This window comes from Nicotiana sylvestris, chromosome 2 (genome assembly GCF_000393655.2).
Source record: "Nicotiana sylvestris chromosome 2, ASM39365v2, whole genome shotgun sequence".
Classification (NCBI taxonomy): Eukaryota; Viridiplantae; Streptophyta; class Magnoliopsida; order Solanales; family Solanaceae; genus Nicotiana; species Nicotiana sylvestris.
In genome coordinates this window covers 178,473,284-178,494,258 of record NC_091058.1, presented here as the reverse complement: position 1 = coordinate 178,494,258, position 20,975 = coordinate 178,473,284, and the positions used below count along the sequence as shown (strand labels likewise).

The window sequence follows — 20,975 nt, the reverse complement described above, 5'->3', positions numbered from 1 at the left end:
CTACTAGACTAAACAAACTAGGCAAAATAAGAGGATAGAAGGGTTTGAGTCACAAGACAATATCTGGATTACAACCCTGAAATTACCCGGACAACAGAAATGACAACAAAATAAACCACCAAAACTCCTCCTTGGCTAACCAAGACAGGAGCGTCTTTCCAATTGCCAAACTCGGCATCTTAGCCACTGAATTCTGCATCAACATTACTAGGACCTTCACAAACTTCCATTACATTGTTCTTAACAAATGGGTTCCCTTTGCTGGCTCGTTCTTAATATCAACCTTTGATAGCACTGAAAACTTTGCAGCACGTGGGCCTTCGAGGATCTCAGAAGAATTTTCATATTCTTTTTCAAAACAAATCATACTCACCATATGCGTCTCAGGCGATGGACTTTAGCTAGTGTCTGCTGCATCTGGATTTTGCACGACAATGTCACCTGCATCAATAAGCTTCTAAATTGCTTTCTTCAGATTCCAAAACTTCTCTATGTCATGCCCCGGGGCATCTGAGCAATATGCGCACCTTTGAGAAAAATCAAACTTCTTTGGAAGAGGGTTTGGCATTTTTATCTGGATCGGCTTCAACATGTCCAATTGCTTCAACTTTTGGAGCAAACTGGCGTATGACACTCCCAATGGGGTGGAAGATTTTTTTTTCAGCAACCTCTCATTCTTAAATGCTTGATTGGGCCGGAAACCTGATCCAGGGGGTTTTCGATAGGCTCGTGGGGGTGGATAGAAGTGGCATTGGGGAGGATCACCTGGTGTATCAGGATATCCATGGGGACGATGTCGAGGCTGGAAGTGTTGATCGGGAAAGCCCATCGGATCATCTTTTCTGTTTCTCTTTCTTCCACCCAAGCTTATTGGGATGTTTTGAATGTCTTTCGAACAACTCATGATTTTGCCTGACTTGATTCTCTCTTCTACTAGCTCCCCCATTTTTCACACATCTTTGAAAGGCCTTCCCAAGGCCGGGATCAAATGACTGAAGTAGGTGGGCCCCTGGGCTTGTAGGAAAAGCTCAACCATTTCTTCTTCACCAATCGGGGTATTGACTCGAGCAACTTGCTCCCTCCATCTGAGCCCAAACTCCCTAAAGCTTTCCTCCGGCTTCTTTTTCATTTTAGATAGGGAGGATCGGTCTGGGGTAACACCTGATCTGTATTGAAAGTATCAAACAAAATCTTGAGCCATGTCACCCAACGTAGGCCAATTACCAATATCTTGACGATTATGCCATTCCAAAGCTGCCCCGGTCAGGCTCTTACTGAAGTACGCCATCAACAAATCATCTTTCTCGCCAACACTTCTCATTTCACTGCAATAATCCCTCAAATGGGCTACCGGATCTCCACACCCATCATACAAGTTAAACTTTGGCACTTTAAACCTCGCGGGCAGGCAAACGTCAGGGGACACAGACAATTCTTTGTAAGCCATGCTACCCTGGTCCCCCCTTCCTTGTTTGTTCTTTAAGGATTGTTCTATGCCTTTCAGCCTCCTGGGTATCCTATCTCGCCCTTTTCTTCCTGTGAACGCTTCATTTACAACATGAGACCCGTCCCGCGGACCCTGCTTGTATGAGTTGAGAACCTTGTGGGCAACCTCTGAGGGGTAATATTGGGCATCATGAGCTTTGAATAAGTATTCATTGTCGGGGATAGTAGATGTGACAGAAGGGCGATTTTGGGGAGAGGTAATTAGAGAATGAGTGATGGAGCTACTAGGATGATTGGGAAAGCCATGATAAGCGGGTGAATCTGAAGAGCATGGGAGATCATCTGGCACTGTGACCGGTGTTCGGGTAAGGATAGTATTTAGGAAGCTAGGTGGTGGCGGGGGTGGTGCCTTCCCAGTCGTCCAAGCCTGATACATGTCTGCCATGTGTTGTCTTAACATCCTCACCTCTTCAACCAACCCATTATCCTGTTCAACCAACTGCTTTCGAGTGCCAGTATCAACCGACTCAGTTCCGTTATTGTCTGCCATTGCCTTTTGACTTTATATTGCAGAGAAGAGTTACCACTTCGAGAACCACAAACCAACCACTTTTCTGATATGAATACAACAAAATGAAACCATCACGTTAGTGTTAGGGTATTTAACATAAGATAATCTCACTTTATGTGCAATGCACCTAGCCACAGTTATCGGTTTTAAAATGACTTCGAGGGTACAAAGATCAGTTGACATCATCCCAATTTGTTCATTTCAACCTCTCTTTTCTTTGCTTTTCTAGCACTTGCTGGCTTTGCCATTTTCTTTCATTTCTTTTTTTTTAATCATCACCGTTTCTCTCTCTAATATCTCATATCCCATAATTTCACCTCTTTTTCCTTTCTTTTTTTTCTCTTTTTTTCTTTTAATAATAAAAAAATAATTCGATCGAACCCTATGTAGGTTGCCTACGTATCATGACGCCGCATGAATCAGACCTTTGTGTAGTTCTGGAAGATCGAAATAAAGGAAACAAACTGACATTCTCTATTTCTACCTTAATGACTCTGACGAGAAAAGGGAAATAAAAGAAACAAATCTCTTTTTTGTTTTTAAATTTTCTAGACTTAATGTTCTATAACCTGTTGCAAACTCAAGCTTAACGAGCATATATTTTGCTTTTTTCTTTTTTGGAACAAATACTCCATGAGAAATTATTACGGGAAACCCTAGAAGAGAAAACAAAAATATTTTTTTTTGATTTTTTAGGAAGAAGATCGAAAGAATAAATCACGGAAAAATATTTTGAATTTTCATTTGATATCCTAACGCAAGATTTCGAAGCAAGCAATGAAAAAGATAAAGCAGAATGTTTTTGGATTTCAATTTTGATTGCCTAAAGGAAAAATTCTAATGATAAACAAAAGATAAAGTATGCCTTTTTTCTATGTACAATATCCTAAAGTTCTAATGAAGGTAAAACGAATTTTTTTTCCATCTTTCATTAATTTCCCAAAGAAATACCTCAAAAGAAAATCTTTTTGGATTTTGGAATTAACATCTTAAAGAAAGCTTTTAAAGAAGTACTAAAATAAAATTCTCTTTTTTTTTGTTTTGAATTTTGGTCCTAATATACTAAAGGAAACATAAAAATAATTCATTTTAAGTCCTAGATATTAATTGCCTAAAGGAGAAACAACCTCAAATTTTTTTATTTCTAGAATTAGTATTCTAAAGAAAACTTATAAACGGAAATATAAAAATGCAACATCTCCTTTTAGATTTTTGAGTTACAGCACATTTTTCAATTATAAAATAGAAAATAACAATAATAAAAAGAATTGACATTACTATACAAAAGTAGAAAGTAAAAGACGACATAAAATGAAGAACAGACTCAAAACATAAAAATAAAACAAATCTCCTTAAGCAATTCCTGAATGCGGTGGTCCTGGGGTATCTGACATGCTCAACTCCGGTAAGTGGATCCACACCTGTATGAGAAAACTTAAACCAACACTATTTGAGATAATAACATTCCCTACTAGACACATGCAAGACATGATTGAGGCTATTTTTGCAAAATGACTTATTTGGCCAAAAAGTGGTTAGAAGTGCAAAATTTGGCTAAGACCCCGCAAAGCCAAGAACCTAAGATTTACTGGGAAGACCGGACCCTATGTGGGTTGCCTACGTATCCCGCCCCGAGAGACGAGAATCAGGTTCGCGTAGTTCGGGCTAATTGGATACGGGCGAGAATAATAAAAAACCACTAATTCATAGAAATCACATTTTTTCTTGCTTTTTCTTGAAAAATGACGAAACGTGCAAAATCATTTTGGATTTTCTTTTTCTCTCTTTTTTTTGATTTTTGATTTTTGAAAAATGATGAAAAAGTGCAATTTTTTTTGAATTTTTCATGTTTTTTTTTGTCTTTTTTCTTAAAAATGTAACAAAAAACATAACTAGACTCTACTTGCATTATTTTCACACTCCTTTCTCTTTTTTTTCTTTCTTTTTTCATTGTTTTTTTTCCTTTTTTTTCACTTCTTCATTTACCCTCAGTTATCATTGGTCCGCCAAATGACCATTTTACCCTTGAATAAATGCAACATGTAGCACATAGGATGCATCAAGATGGTCTGTTATTTCGGGCATACCTGTTCTAGACAAACCCAACCCATGTATTGAGTCCCCTAAGTCAAATGCACATGATGCAAATAAACGTTCCTACTAGGGATCCGGCATGAGGCTGTGTTTTTTCTAGGTTTAAATCCTGGGGTTTTGGTCTAGACTTGGGGTACCCGAGCGGACAATTGGGGCCAAGGAGGGGGCGACGTACCGGGAGCACTGAAGTCTACCCGGCCTTGTCGTTTGCCCAGCCTCGTTCTATTTGGTATAATTTCTACAGAAAAAGCGGGCTACGCGAACGTATGCACCATTTCCAGAAGATTCAGATGGGTGACGTAAGAAGACAGTTATATACAACACAAACAACATCAAAGCGGTAAACAGATAGCATTTAGCACAAAAGGTTCACATAATATAGTAATATCAACAATAAATAAAGCCAAGTAAAAATCATGTTAACAAGCTCGAATTCTTGAACCCTGAACCAGAGATTCTGGGTTCGTTCCCCAGCAAGTTGCCAGAGCTGTCACACCTCATTTTTTACCACACCCCGTAAAGGGTATAAATATAAGGGAGTTTTTCCAATTAAAGGACAATCGAAACGGGATCGTTTATTTATTAAAAATCAGAGTCGCCACTTGGGATAATTTAGGGTGTCCCAAGTCACCGGTTTAAAATCCCGAATCGAGGAAAAATTGACTCTATTTACGACCTGCGAACACAAAAATCCGGGTAAGGAATTCTGTTAACCCGGGGGAAGGTGTTAGGCATTCCCGAGTTCCATGGTTCTAGCACGGTCGCTCTGATCATACTTGGCTTATTAAAATTACTGATTTTAGATCCTATGTGCATTTACCCCTTTACTGCTTTTTAATTAAGAAAATTATCTTGAACTGAGTCACGCGTACGTGCACCCATTTGTTTGGCACGTCAAAAATCATGTCATGCGAACGTGTCCACAATTAATAACGCTTATTATTATTAAGAAAGTTTAGCCGAAGTTACGTGAACATATACTCCGATTTTGTTTTTAGAAATCACAATCATGTCACGCGGACGTGTCCACAATCGCAATGGTATATCAAACGTGCCTAAAGCAAACTACAATCATTTATTATTTGTTATATCTAAATTATGAACTTAATACGAGGGCCATGTATGATTAAATGGTGGATGACACACCTCGGACTATATGAACTAAATTTAATTAGTGGTTTATTAAAACAATTTTATTATTAAGAAGAATATGATCGAAGTTGCACGAACGCATACTTCGAATTGGTTTTTAGAATCATAATTATGTCATGCGAACGTGTACATAATCAAGATAGATTAATTAAGAACAATATTTTCGACTATTCCACATGAGACATTTGCTACAAACTGATACAACTCTCTTAAATTCACTCAAGCTAGAGGCTAATGAAGATTTTTGCGCATCGTGGATTTTCTTTACATTTGTATTGGATGTTAATACCTTACCGTTGCATTTCTATTAGTACTACAGTAGTTGTCTGTTGCATGTATTTGGCAGGCAAGTCATTAATTCATGGAAAACATTCAATTTGGATTATACTTAAAAAAGGTTAAGGTTCACAAATGCCTTAAACATAATCAATATTATGTGTAATATCCATAGCAATCACAAATTAATGCTAAATACTCTTGAGTTTAAACACTTCAATGATAATGAGCAAAGATCTGTCAGCTTTATGGACATATCTAGCAAATCCAAACAAATAGGGGTGCAACAAGAAAGTCATTTCAATGTAAAACATTTACAAATTAACAAATTTGTCATGGAAACGCAAACAGCAGAAATCAAGAATAAGGAAACGGAACCTTTCGTTGAATGACCAACCCGAGCCCACGTACAAGAAATCCGAACAGAAACTTTATCGGACCAAAACTCGAACCTCGACGGAACTAAACGGACCCAACGAATAGAGCTAGCGACCTACGGACGAGATTTAACGGGACTCGATCTCAATAGAAACTTTACACTAAATGGAATGACGGACTTGAAACTCAATCGACAACCTCAAACGAACTCTCCACGAGCTTTAAACGAACTCCATTGACGAAACGAGATTCCGTCGCCAGTTTTCGGCCATTTCTGGTGGTGATGGAGTTCAATTGAGGAAGAAGAAACCGCTGGTGCCCTAGATCTATGAGGCTGATGCTTAAAGCTTTGTGATTTCGTTCAAGAACCAGAGTCATGGGGTCCTCTTTTGTGAGGTTCACGGCTGTTGGGTTCAAGAGAGATCAAGTTTTCTTTTTAACGATGAAGAAGCAGGAGTTCAAGGGGGAGGTCGTGTGTGTTGATTTGCGGCTGACTTCATGAAGAAGAAGCAACAGCTCCCCGTTCGTTTGTTGGTTACTTCTTGAAGAAGACCAAGTTTTTGCCTGGGGGGAGTCCTTGTTGAAAACGACGGATCCGATTTTTTGGGGTCTTTTGTTTTCTATGAAGAAGAAGGAACGTGAGGGAGGGGGTCTGTTTTGCAGGGCTAGGGCGTTTGGAGAAGACGATCCCGGGGGGGGGGGTGCTTGTTATCAGCAGCTTCTGCGTATTTTTGTTTTCAGCCTTCTTTCCCCATTTTTCTTTTCTCTTTTTCTTCTTTTTATATTGTAGGTTTTTTGGTAGGGTTTTTAGGTTAAGAGGTCTAGGCCTAGGAATTATGGGCTTGACAATTGTGGGCTAGGTTCAAAATTAAGCCTAAAAATGGGTTGCTCGAGCCCAAGTTCTATTCTTTCGCTGTGAACGAGATTAAAAATACGGGCCCATTTATTAATTAATCCTACTATTCAAAAAATTATTAAAATAAAACTAACCATTAAAACAAATCTACTTTTGGTATTTTCAAATTTCATATTAAAATAAAAATACGATACTATTTTTGTATTTTTTTTAAGATTAAAAATGACTACGAAACATTAATGAACCTATTTTTGTAAATTTTGTTTTCTTGTAATAAAATAAAGTAAAAGAGTCAAGATTACTTAAAATATCTATATTATGTCTAAATTAAATATTTACGCACTAAAATATTAAAAATCTTGGGGAGGGTCAAAAATCACATGTCTACAAGCCTTTGGAAGAATTTCCTCAAATCTCCGACGTGGTCGGCCTGCTGCTTCGACTTTATGATTACATCATCTACGTATACCTCAATCTCATTGTGTATCATATCATTGAACAAAGTAGTCATTGCCCTCATGTAAGTTGCCCCAGCATTTTTCAAACCAAATGGCATTACTCGGTAGCAATAAGTTCCCCATGGCGTGATGAATGCCGTCTTTTCTGCATCTTCTTCATCTATTAAAATCTGATGATACCCTGCATAGCAATCCACAAAAGATCCAATTTCACACTTGGTGCAATTATCGATCATAATGTGGATATTGGGTAGTGGGAAATTATCCTTTGGACTTGCTTTGTTGAGATTACGGTAATCAACGCATACTCTGATCTTGCCGTCCTTCTTTGGTACTGGCACAACATTAGCTAACCAAATGGGATATCATGTGACCCGAATGACCTTTGCATCCAACTTCTTGGTGATTTCTTCCTTAATCTTCACACTCATATCAGTTTTGAACTTTCTCAATTTTTGCTTGACGGGAGGGAATGCCGGGTCAGTAGGTAATTTGTGGACCACCAAATCAGTGCTCAAACCTGGCATGTCGTCATATGACCATGCAAAAATATCTTTGTATTCAATCAGTGATTTGATTATCTCTTCCCTGATCTTTGGTTCAAGGTGGGAGCTCATTTTAGTCTCTCTAATATTATCTACGTCTCCTAAATCGATGGATTCTGTATCATTCAGGTTGGGTTTGGGTTTTCCTTCAAATTGATTTAATTACTTACTAATCTCTTCAAAAGCCTCATCCTCATCATATTCTGATTCGTCATCACACTCTACTTCTTGAATTATTATTTTAAAATCAGATTGATGTTTAAGACTTGGCTGAGTATTCCTCATGCATGCCATGCCATTAGAACCAGCATAAAAAGAACTGTACAGAAAAGAAAAGAAAAACAAAAAGGAAAACCATCAGGAATGATGAAGAAAGGGAAAATGCATTTCATTGAATGATAAAAGATAACAAGGTTTGCACACTCAAACAGACTGAAAGATAACAATCTGGATTACAACCCTAGAATAACCTAGACAAACTGAAAGAAAATCAAAATAAACTACCAAAACTCCTTCCGAGTGGGGAGAGGAGTAGCCTTCCAATTGTTAAGCTTTGTTTTTGGCCCGACAAATTGCACTTCCGCGTTGCTAGAACCTTCTCCAATTTCCACCATGTTTACATCGTCGAACAATTTCTCGAATTTTTCAATTAATTCCTTGTCAGGATCAATCACAGAACTGGGAGTTTCTGTTACTGGGCGACTTCTGGTACCGAAATTGACTAATGATCTGGAAAGACATGGGACCGACTTTGGAAGGACCCATGCCCTCTGTTTCAATTTCCTGTCTCTTTCTATGTCTGGGGCTGTGGGCTTAAATCCCAGGCCAAATGTTCCCAAGATTTTAGGGAGGGACACCGGCTGTATGATGCCCTGCAGAGATGAACCCAAACCTTTGCCTGGTACAAAACCATTCTTCAACATTTCAAAGGCCACCCTGACTGATGCGGCGGTTATCTTCAGATTTGGAATGTGTTTCCCCTCTGGAACTTTTTGACCAACATCGTGTCAAAACCTGGTAGATCCACGGCCCCTTGTCATCTTCCATTTCAATGAACGGCACAACGACATTGCTATGAGCGCACACATTATCTTCGTTGTGCACAACTATTTCCTGTCTATCCCATTCAAATTTGACCATCTGGTGTAGTGTTGATGGGACTGCTTTAGCTGCGTGAATCCATGGTCGACCTAACAGCAGATTGTAGGAAACAACTATGTCTAGCACCTGGAACTCCATTGTGAAGTCAACTGGCCCTATTGTCAGCTCTAGCACTATATCCCCAACTGAATCTTTGCCTCCGCCATCAAATCCCCGCACACAGAAACTGTTCTTATGAATCCTCTCATATTCTACTTTCAACTTGCTCAAAGTGGAGAGAGGGCAAATGTTCGCACTGGAACTATTATCGACCAATACTCGGGTAACCACAGAGTCCTCACATTTCACTGTAAGGTAAAGAGCTCCGTTGTGCTCAGTACCTTCTACAGGCAATTCCTCGTCAGAAAAAGTGACTCTGTTCACTTTAAAGATTTTGTTGGCTATCTTTTCCAGATGATTCACTGAGATTTTATCGGGAACATGAGCCTCATTCAGGATTTTCATTAAGGCTCGACGATGCTCGTCTGAGTGGATTAACAATGTCAATATTGAAATATGAGCATGCGTCTTTTTCAATTGTTCCATGATAGAATAGTCTTGCATCTTTATCTTTCTCAAGAATTCCTCTGCCTCTTCTTCAGTTACAGCTTTCTTCACTAACACTAGGCTATCTTTAGCTTTTCTTAACCCCTCGGGGGCAAAGCATCTCCCCGAACGAGTCAAACCCTAGGTCTCCAAGACTTCTTCTTTAACCTCTTTCCTTTTATAAGTCACTATCACCCGTTCATAATTCCACAGAATAGCACTGCTATTGACTATCGGTAACTAGGTTACTAGCTTAATAATGACATGATCTGTGGGGGCACCCTCCACAATTACGATAGGTCTGCTTGTCACTCCTGGCACAACCACTTTCACCCTTTCTTGTTTTTCTGCCACTTCACTTGAAAACCTCTTCGTAACTGCCATGGATGGTTCACCGTGCATCTTGCTCGACTTGAGCATTGATCTTTCACTTGTTGGTTGTTCAATTGGCTTGACCTCACTGGACCGAATCATCATGATGGTCTGTGAAGGTGTCACGACCCGAATCAGAGGGCCGCGACGGGCACCCGGTGCTTTACTCAACCGAGTACCAACGTAACATATCTTTCTTATCATACTATCATGAGTAAATGAGCCAGAAAACCGGTCATGAGATAACAAGAATAAAACATAAGGGAATACTCAACATATGAAGACCCAAAATGATATACAAACTTATATATGTGACATACGGGCCTATAAGGCCGACATGACCATTTGTAAACTCAAAACATAGGCCTACAAGGCCATACAAGTGTCCCTACACCTGACATCTGTCTACAAGCCTCTAAGAGTACATAAAATCATAAAGATCGGTACAAGGCCCCGCCATACCAATCAATACATATCCAAAGCATACTGACCAACTAGGCAACTCCGGAGCAAGTGGAGTACACCAACACCTTCGCTGAGCTGATAGCCTACTAGGAGGACTGTCAACCTATCAATCAGGACCTGCGGGCATGACACGCAACATCCCCAGGCAAAAGGGATGTCAGTACGAATAAAGTACCGAGTATGTAAGGTAGGAAAACATAAACAAGAACAGTAATGTAAAGAGAGATAGAGGAGATACAACCTGTAACATCTGAGTGCCTCTGGGGGCTACTGACATGAAATGCATAATACATATATATACATGATCTTTTTTAAAAACATTTACCTCTGTGGGCATCATCATCATCATCATATTGTACCCGACCTCAAAGAGGACTCGGTAAAAAGGTACCCGACTATCATAAGGCTCGGTAGAATCGTACCCGGCCACGTGGAGCTCGGTAAACCCAACTGATCAGTGGTTGCACAATAGGTGCCATACCCAGCCGACTATAGCGCGGCTCGGTAGAGTAAAATAGATACATATATATAATGCATGCTCGACTCATGGAATCACGTTCTAACCCTTTCGGAGTGATGTAAGGTCATTGCACCTTCGATTAACATTATGGACATCCCTATCATCAATATGAACCTTAGTGGGATTTAAGGATCATACACACTTGTTTAGAATAACTTTATAAGGAAAGAACAACATGGACAACCTTAGTTTCTAGGAGTAGATCTGTTATGAATTAGCGTACCGTTTATGTTCATGTCACTTTAGATCATGACAAAAGAAAGAAGAAAGTGCCTTAACATACCTTGTATATTCTTCCCAACCTCAAGCTATGCATTTCACGGCTCCTTAGTCTACAATAAGAGAAATGACACTCTCGTTATCGTTTAAGCATCGTAACTATTATGTATCGACCACAACCTATTTTACAATGAAACAGACATAACCTCCCCTATATATATGACTTCACACTAGTCAAAACAATTACAAACAGCCCAACATACCCCTATCACTTCATACACAACACGACAACCATAATAGTGTCAACCAACCCGAAAATGTTACAACGAATGACCAACAAACAACCTTGCCATTATGTGGAGTTTCTCCATAACCTTCATCCTCTCAACTCCATAAAAATAGTAGTAAAAGAGACAACCCAATACAAACACGAAATAGCCCAAAATTATTCCCACAAGTTCATCAACTCAAAAATAATTTTTCAGTTTACTTAAACACGTTTCGACTTGTCTTTTCTTTCAAATTGGGAAATACAACCAAAAGTACATCATTATACCTCTTATACAATAAACCAGCCATGAATTCAACTTAAAAATAAGTTTACAACCAGCCAACCATTACACAAGAACAAACAACATACCATTCTTTCGAAACTAGCTAGGTCTATTCTTTACGATCGAGTTACAACTCGCAAACGCATAGATAATGGAAGGAGAAGCATAAACTTACCTTGTACTGAGTATAACCCACGAAACCTGGTCCTTTTTCATCAAAAATAAGTTCCTCAACACGGCTACAAGAAGGAGAAAGAGAAACTAGCAAGCTGTCCGGACTTTTCAGCACTAGAATCGCGTCGTAACACCCGGTATACCCTAGGGTTTGTGTGGGATTTTTGGGGAGGAGTTGCAGGGGTTCAATTAGGTTTTCTTGGTCTGAAAGATAGGTGAAATAACTGAGTTTATAATCCCTTAAAAGTCCCCTCTTGACCGACTTAGTTGAGGCCTCTCTTTTTGGCAAGTAGGTGATGCACCTACTTGTCACCTACTAGCTGCGCGGTCTCGCAAAAATGCGAATATCTCTATACTCCGAGATCGTATTGATAAACAGTTTAATGAGTTGAAAACTAGACTCATAGAACTTAAATTCCATATGTAGATCATCCCTTGATTCAAAGTATGTTGGGAGAAAAGCTCAGCTACATTTAACCTAAGTTTCAACTCATTTTTGAATGTAACTTGTGATGACCTTTTCCAACTTTTGTTCCACAACTTGCTTGACTTAAAAACATAACACACGACTATCATACGACTAAACTAACTCATAACATAACCTCATCATCATGTTAATCACCCTTGTCTCACCCCAAAAGTATAGGTTATAACATTCCAAACTTGTCGACATTCGACGAAACTTATTTTCTTTAATTCATTTAGCGCCTAAGCTTTCCAACCCTTTTGGTACTCGTTATTCATGATCATAAAGATTTGTAACCTCCATTATAAAAGGATTAACTTACTTTACATACTTTCAAAGTTGATCTCATTTCTGAGCTTACATCAATTGACTTACGGATACTCTAACATACGAAAACATAGGGTGTAACATCATTCCCCACTTTGGAACATTCGTCCTCGAATGTTGACTGATCCATACTTCAATAGCCGTATTTCATAGCATCCCAATGTGATTTGTCTTATGGGGGTATCCTAGTCCCGTGCCATCCATGAAATCTCTTCTCTTTGAATCATTACTCAAATGAAGGCCTATATATCATCCTTTTATAATTTACCACTATTACATCCTTACATTACGACCAGAGGAGCATTCCATCTCTTCTAAATGCTCCTAGTCTTAGACTCCTCCGTGTTAATTCAAGCTATACTGAGCCTTTTTTAACATATATAAACCATCAGATCTCTTGTTTGATGGGCTTAATACCGAGGTCTTACCTATTCTTATCAGCTTCTAACTCACCTTTTCTCACCCTTACTCACATCTACCTAAAATCTTTTCACTCTACTATACTTTCGCTTGCGACCTACACATATTTATTTATTCTACTCAGAACCTTCCTTTAACTTGCTAGCACCTTAGATTCCTTTTTGCGCATTCTCCACTGTCTTTAAATGTAAATAATAACTTTTTCTGGTCGTTCTGCCACTTGCTACATGGATACTTGGCTTATCATAGTGCCCACGAACACTGGAATTCCCTGTAACTCGTATGCTCTCAAGTATCACCTTTGATGTTTTTTTTCCTTTTTTTCCTGTTCATTAGCCATGATAGGTTCCACTTTCTTATGGAGTGCATGCAATATTATAGTGAGACTACTATTACAAGATCAAAGATCATTTCCTTTTTAGGTCACTATGCTTAGGTAGAAACCTTCTTCCTTATTTCCTCAGCTAGTCTTTCGTGGTAGTACTTAGGAGACCTTTTGGATCTTGTAAAGTTGTGATCTTGTTATACTGTATACTCAAAGGAATTTTTGATATTCTTACTCGCCTACAAACATCCTTACTTACATACCTCCGTGCCGTTGTGCTCGTAGGATTACTTGTAAAATCAGATTTTGATTATCTCCTTAGTGGCACCCTCCATTATTCCCGTAATACTTATACAATACCTTTAAATACCCCAACTCCTATCTGAGCATTTCTCAAGGTTTATGACGTCATATTTGCGAGACTGAATTCACTATATTAGGATTCACTACGTTTATCTTGCATAATCTGTTGACTCGTCTATAACCTCTTTTTTAGCAATAACTGGGCTCTTCCTTAATCAAATCCCAAATACTCGTTGGCCTATCCTCACATCAATTTTCCGTGTAATCTTTCTTGGGTTATTTCCTTTGTTTTAACTTACCTCATGCACTGGCCTCTGATCTATCAATGACATTTCGGGTAGGAACCCTTACTTCCTTTCCTTGATGTCGTGTTTGTATAATGCACTGATATCGTAGCATATCTGTAGGCTTTGAATAAATACAATCTCATCCCTTTTTCACATTACTGCATTATTCTTCTACCACTCCATGATTAGTAGAACCACTAAATTTTGACTTCATGCCACATCACTCCATATTCCCCCTTTAGAGGAGTACTAAGAGCTGGAGCTACGCCGATCTACCTATAGATATTTTACCTCTATATATTTGATGTCTTTTCACATCATCGATTACCCTTACTCGCCTTGTGGTAATGCTTTTTTTTACCAAGGATAGTAAAATTCCTTGCTCGTGAGGATGACACTTAGTGTAACTGGCGCACATAGTCTCTTAAGCTTAACTTTGCTCATATTGCTTGCTTTAGGGAAGCGACTTCCTGAATGACCATTAAAGGGCATTCTTTTTTCATCCATTCTATTATCGTCGGAACGCAACCTCTAAAATTCTCATGATGCCGACTATTATCATATCATTTAGTCCCTAGTTCACGTTTAGTTTATCTTATTTACCAGCCCATACTGATTTCTACTACTCTGGGGTATATCTTTTCCTGCTGGTAATCGCGTTAGAGTTGCGAACTTATTTCTCGAAAAGAAGATATGACTTTATGGCCTATACTCCTTTGTTGTTTCAAGGCCTGTCACCTCTCATCATTTTCCTTCACTTAACTATAGACTCTATAATTCTGTCATTTTCATCATCATTTTTTTCCACCGTTGTCATCCATGTGGACATCTTACTCATAATTCTTCATTAACTCTATTCTTATTTTCCTACTAACATTTATGTCTATCACTTTATTCTGAAAACATCAACAAGACATTCTTTTGCTTTTAGCTCCCCTTGCTTCATCTCACTGGCTCTTCGGGATGCCTATAATTCTCTCTCCTAGGACACGAGCCATGCTAAGGTAATATTTATCCCTTCAAGGCTTCCAGTGTCTATCTTTATAGTACTCATATCTAGCTGTACTATTTTAGAGTGCGCCATTTGGGTATCTCACAAGGAGATTTATTAGCACATTTGCATTATCCTTCAGAAATTGTCAACTAACACAAACAATCAATTCACCATTATGGGTTATCCTAACCCCAACCAGATCCTGATATCTCGTCCATTTCTTAATCTACACATGTTATCCCCCAATAGGGTATAACTGATATGGGTATGGTCAATTATACATACCTCTGTTACTGTTGAGGGTAACTTACAATGCTTATATTTTTCTGCCGGAGATGAAAATACCGATAATCTTTATTAACTAGGTGCCTTGTACCCTTCCCATCTTGCTTCTTTTACTTGTTGAAGCTTGTATCTATCTTTTGAATCTTTCATTGCCTATAGGGGTGGATAGATATTCTTTGCCTTAAGGCTCCTTATCGAGAAGCTTACACTTCTTAGTATACACATGATCTACTGAAGACCTTATATTTACCTATCATATGCATCATGCAAAAATCGAGCTCCTCTAACTCAACTCTTTCATAGCCACATACAATCTTTTACCAACCATCTTTTTAAATGTAGGTATCGTTGTATTACGACTAAAGTCAAATTTAGGAGTTTGAATTCTTACAACAGAGCTCTACCACACGATCTAGAATAAGAAGAAAGAGTGACAGTTTTAAATGCCCTGTAGCCTCTTGCTTATAAGTGTGGTGCACTACACACCCATAAACAAGACTCTACTAGACACAGCTTGTAGAATTCCTAGGACAGAACTGATCTGATACCACTTTTGTCACGACCCGAATCAGAGGGCCGCGATGGGCACCCGGTGCTTTACTCAACCGAGTACCAACGTAACATATCTTTCTTATCATACTATTATGAGTAAATGATCCAGAAAACCGGTCATGAGATAACAATAATAAAACATAAGGGAATACTCAACATATGAAGACCCAAAATGATATACAGACTTATATATGTGACATACGGGCCTATAAGGCCGACATGACCATTTGTAAACTCAAAACATAGGCCTACAAGGCCATACAAGTGTCCCTACACCTGACATCTGTCTACAAGCCTCTAAGAGTACATAAAATCATAAAGATCGGGACAAGGCCCCACCATACCAATCAATACATATCCAAAGCATACTGACCAACTAGGCAACTCCGGAGCAAGTGGAGTGCACCAGCACCTTCGCTGAGCTGATAGCCTACTAGGAGGACTGTCAACCTATCAATCGGGACCTGCGGGCATGACACGCAACATCCCCAGGCAAAAGGGATGTCAGTACGAATAAAGTACCGAGTATGTAAGGTAGGAAAGCATAAACAAGAATAGTAAGGTAAAGAGAGATAGAGGAGATACAACCTGTAACATCTGAGTGCCTCTGGGGGCTACTGACATGAAATGCACAATACATATATATACATGAACTTTTTTAAAAACATTTGCCTCTGTGGGCATCATCATCATCATCATATTGTACCCGACCTCAAAGAGGACTCGGTAAAAACATACCCGGCCATCATAAGGCTCTGTAGAATCGTACCCGACCACGTGGAGCTCGGTAAACCCAACTGATCAGTGGTTACACAATAGGTGCCATACCCAGCCGACTATAGCGCGGCTCGGTAGAGTAAAATAGATACATATATATAATGCATGCTCGACTCATGGAATCACGTTCTAACCCTTTCGGAGTGATGTAAGGTCATTGCACCTTCGATTAACATTATGGACATCCCTACCATCAATATGAACCTTAGTGGGATTTAAGGATCATACACACTTGTTTAGAATAACTTTATAAGGAAAGAACAACATGGACAACCTTAGTTTCTAGGAGTAGATCCGTTATGAATTAGCGTACCGTTTATGTTCATGTCACTTTAGATCATGCCAAAAGAAAGAAGTAAGTGCCTTAACATACCTTGTATATTCTTCCCAACCTCAAGCTATGCAATTTCACGGCTCCTTAGTCTACAATAAGAGAAATGACACTCTCGTTATCGTTTAAGCGTCGTAACTATTATGTATCGACCACAACCTATTTTACAATGAAACGGACATAACCTCCCCTATATATATGACTTCACACTAGTCAAAACAATCACAAACAGCCCAACATACCCCTATCACTTCATACACAACACGACAACCATAATAGTGTCAACCAACCCGAAAATGTTACGACGAACGACCAACAAACAACCTTGCCATTATGTGGTGTTTCTCCACAACCTTCATCCTCTAAACTACATAAAAATAGTAGTTAAAGAGACAACCCAATACCAACACGAAACAGCCCAAAAATATTCCCACAAGTTCATCAACTCAAAAATAATTTTTCAGTTTACTTAAACACGTTTCGACTTGTCTTTTCTTTCAAATTGGGAAATACAACCAAAAGTACATCATTATACCTCTTATACAATAAAACATCCATGAATTCAACTTAAAAATAAGTTTACAACCAGCCAACCATTACACAAGAACAAACAACATACCATTCTTTCGAAACTAGCTAGGTCTATTCTTTACGATCGAGTTACAACTCACAAACGCATAGATAATGGAAGGAGAAGCATAAACTTACCTTGTACTGAGTATAACCCACTAAACCTGGTCCTTTTTCATCAAAAATAAGTTCCTCAACACGGATACAAGAAGGAGAAAGAGAAACTAGCAAGCTGTCCGGACTTTTCAGCACTAGAATCGCGTCGTAACACCCGGAATACCCTAGGGTTTGTGTGGGATTTTTGGGGAGGAGTTGCAGGGGTTCAATTAGGTTTTCTTGGTCTGAAAGATAGGTGAAATAACTGAGTTTATAATCCCTTAAAAGTCCCCTCTTGACCGACTTAGTTGAGGCCTCTCTTTTTGGCAAGTAGGTGATGCACCTACTTGTCACCTACTAGCTGCGCGGTCTTGCAAAAATGTGAATATCTCTATACTCCGAGATTGTATTGATAAACAGTTTAATGAGTTGAAAACTAGACTCATAGAACTTAAATTCATATGTAGATCATCCCTTGATTCAAAGTATGTTGGGAGAAAAGCTCAGCTACATTTAACCTAAGTTTCAACTCATTTTTGAATGTAACTTGTGATGACCTTTTCCAACTTTTGTTCCACAACTTGCTTGACTTAAAAACATAACACACGACTATCATACGACTAAACTAACTCATAACATAACCTCATCATCATGTTAATCACCCTTGTCTCACCCCAAAAGTATAGGTTATAACATTCCAAACTTGTCGACATTCGACGAAACTTATTTTCTTTAATTCATTTAGCGCCTAAGCTTTCCAACCCTTTTGGTACTCATTATTCATGATCATAAAGATTTGTAACCTCCATTATAAAAGGATTAACTTACTTTACATACTTTCAAAGTTGATCTCATTTCTGAGCTTACATCAATTGACTTACGGATACTCTAACATACGAAAACATAGGGTGTAACAGAAGGCTTCCTTGGCTCCCCTACCTTATACATTATTTCAATCATAGTTGTCTCTTGGTGGGTTGGCATCGGATTCCAGTTGATATTGGGCGCCTCTAGAGCTGGAACTTCAATTCTATTAGTATCAATGAGCTCCTGGATAACACTTTTTAGGTTCTAGCACTTCTCCGTATCATGACCTGGAGTACCAGAACAATATTCGCAGCTTACAGAATAATCCAGATTTTTTGGGGGAGGATTTGACAATTTTGACTGTATCGGCCTTAGCATGTCCAGTTGTCTTAGCCTGTGAAATAGACTAGTATATGACTCTCCCAATGGAGTAAAGGTTTTCTTTTTCTGCAACCTTTCATCTTTAAATGCTTGATTAGGCCGGAAACTTGGTCCAGGAGGGTTTCAGTAGGCTCGTGGTGGTGGATAATTGTTTTGGGGAATGGGCACATGCCATTGCGCGTGGGCAGGAGGTTGGTTGTATATTTGGGCGTGGTGGACAGAAAAATGAGGTTCTAGTGGGGGTAATAGTGTTGGGGTGGATTATACTAGGTGTGGGGGTAAGTTCGGTGGTGGGGTCGAGGCTGATTATAGTGGTAAGATGAGCCTCTGGGTCTGAACCAAGCTCCTGAATCAATTGTCGCCACATCCTCTCTCTCTTATTTTTCCCAATTATTCCTCCCGCGCCACCCTGAATAGCTTGAGTGGTTGCCTTAATAGCCGAATAGCTCATGATTTTATTCGACTTGAGCCCTTCTTCTACCATGCCCCCCATTTTCACCACTTCGTTGAAGGATTTGCCTACAGGAGATACCAGATGAATGAAATAAGTGGGATCCAAGGCCTGCAGGAAATAATCCACCATTTCACTTTCTTTCATCGAAGGGTCAACCCTCGCTGCTTGCTCTCTCCAATGGAAACCATACTCTCTGAAACTTTCACTGTGCTTTTTCTCAAGTTTGTCAAGGATAGTCGATCCGGAATGACCTCAAGATTGTACTGGAAGTGACAAGGAAATGCCTGGGCAAGATCATCCCATGTGTACCATCTTCCGTGATCTTGTCGGGTATCCATTCCAATGCTGAACCACTCAAACTTTGACTGAAATATGCCATTAGCAATTCATACTTCCCTCCAGCTCCCCTCATTTTGCTACAAAACCCTCTCAAGTGCGCTATTGGATCACCGTGCCCATCGTACAAATCAAACTTAGGCATCTTAAACCCTGCCGGCAATTGCACATCTGGAAACAGACATAGGTCTTTGTAAGCCACACTTACTTGACCTCCCAACCCCCGCATGTCCCTGAATGACTGTTCTAAGATTTTAACTTTCCTGAACATCTCCTCCTGTTTGGGACTTTTGGATGGTTTCTCAACTTCCACAGGAAGATCGAAACGAGGAGTGTAAGAATAGGGTTCCAGAGCTTTGAAAGTGGGCTCAGGGGGGTAATACTGGTTGTCATGAGCCTGGAATAAAGGCTTGCTAGAGGATCGGTGAATTGTAGTAGGCGGTGGTGCTACGAAGATAGGAGTGGCTGGTGGAGGAGGGTACGGAACTGGTTTGGGTGGTGGAACTTGCGGGGTTTGGGAGGTGGTGCCTTGGTAGTGATGGTAAATAGGAAATCCTGCAGATGAATCAATAGCAGAATGTTCCTGGGTTTGAGTCAATGGCGGGATGAAAGCAGGGTTGGCGGGGTAAGCTGGTGGGGGTTGCCCTTTTGCCCAGGCCTGGTACATTTCGGCCATCTGCTGCTTCAACTTATACATCTCTTCTTTCATCGAATTAACATCCAATTCTTCTACTTATCTTGAAGGATCGATGGTACTCGAATCAAGTTCTTGGTTAGACATGATCAATTCACCTTTGGAGCTGGTGTTGTATGGATGGGTTGCCAGAATGCTCAACAAACTAACCACCTGCCTTAGTTCTACAACATCAACAACAAACTCGTTAGTGATTAGATCTTAACATATTGGTAACCGCATATTTGTGGAATGCAATGCACCTAAGTAATTAATCATTTCTATCATGTATTTGCTCGATCGCTTGTGTCATCCCGGCTTTTCCTTATTTCCATGTGCAACTTCCCTTTTTCTCTTTTTTTTCATTCTTGCCTTTCTTGTTTGACTTCTCTTTATTTTTTTATTCTCTCATTTCCCTTTCTTATTTTGTTTCCTTCTTACGGTTTCTTATTTTCTTTCTCTTTTCTTTTGGTTATGGTCAAATCCTATGGAGATTGCCTACGTATCATGACCCCGCATGAATCAGACCGAGCGTAGTTCTGGGGTATAAGTGTAAAAATAAGTAATAAAACATTTTTGGGATTTTCAAAAAGCAAATACTTTGATTATAACTACTCAAAAACTAACAGACTCAAAAGAAACTAACAGACTTTAGCAGAAAGAAAATACAGACTCAAGTAAAAAAATCACGAATATATTAATGCCTCAAATGCTCCTGGGGCCCGCGGGACATCATTCGGTCTCGCCACGGGCCTATATGCAAGATCCCTTTGAAGCCTCTCCAAGTCACTCATTATCTGTCGGACAAACATCATCACTGCGCGA

The 20,975-nt window shown here is 39.4% G+C and overlaps 1 protein-coding gene across 1 annotated transcript; it reads right to left on the bottom strand.

The window, feature by feature from the left end:
- Positions 1-1,180: 1,180 nt before the first annotated feature.
- LOC138886011 (uncharacterized) lies at positions 1,181-1,996 on the bottom strand. Its single transcript, XM_070167032.1, has one exon. It carries the CDS (start codon positions 1,994-1,996, stop codon positions 1,181-1,183), a length of 816 nt encoding a protein of 271 aa, XP_070023133.1.
- Between the last annotated feature and the right edge of the window lie 18,979 nt (positions 1,997-20,975).

Excerpts from the sequence above, each read along its gene's own strand:
- LOC138886011 (XM_070167032.1), bottom strand. The coding sequence starts at position 1,996 with ATGGCAGACAATAACGGAACTGAGTCGGTTGATACTGGCACTCGAAAG.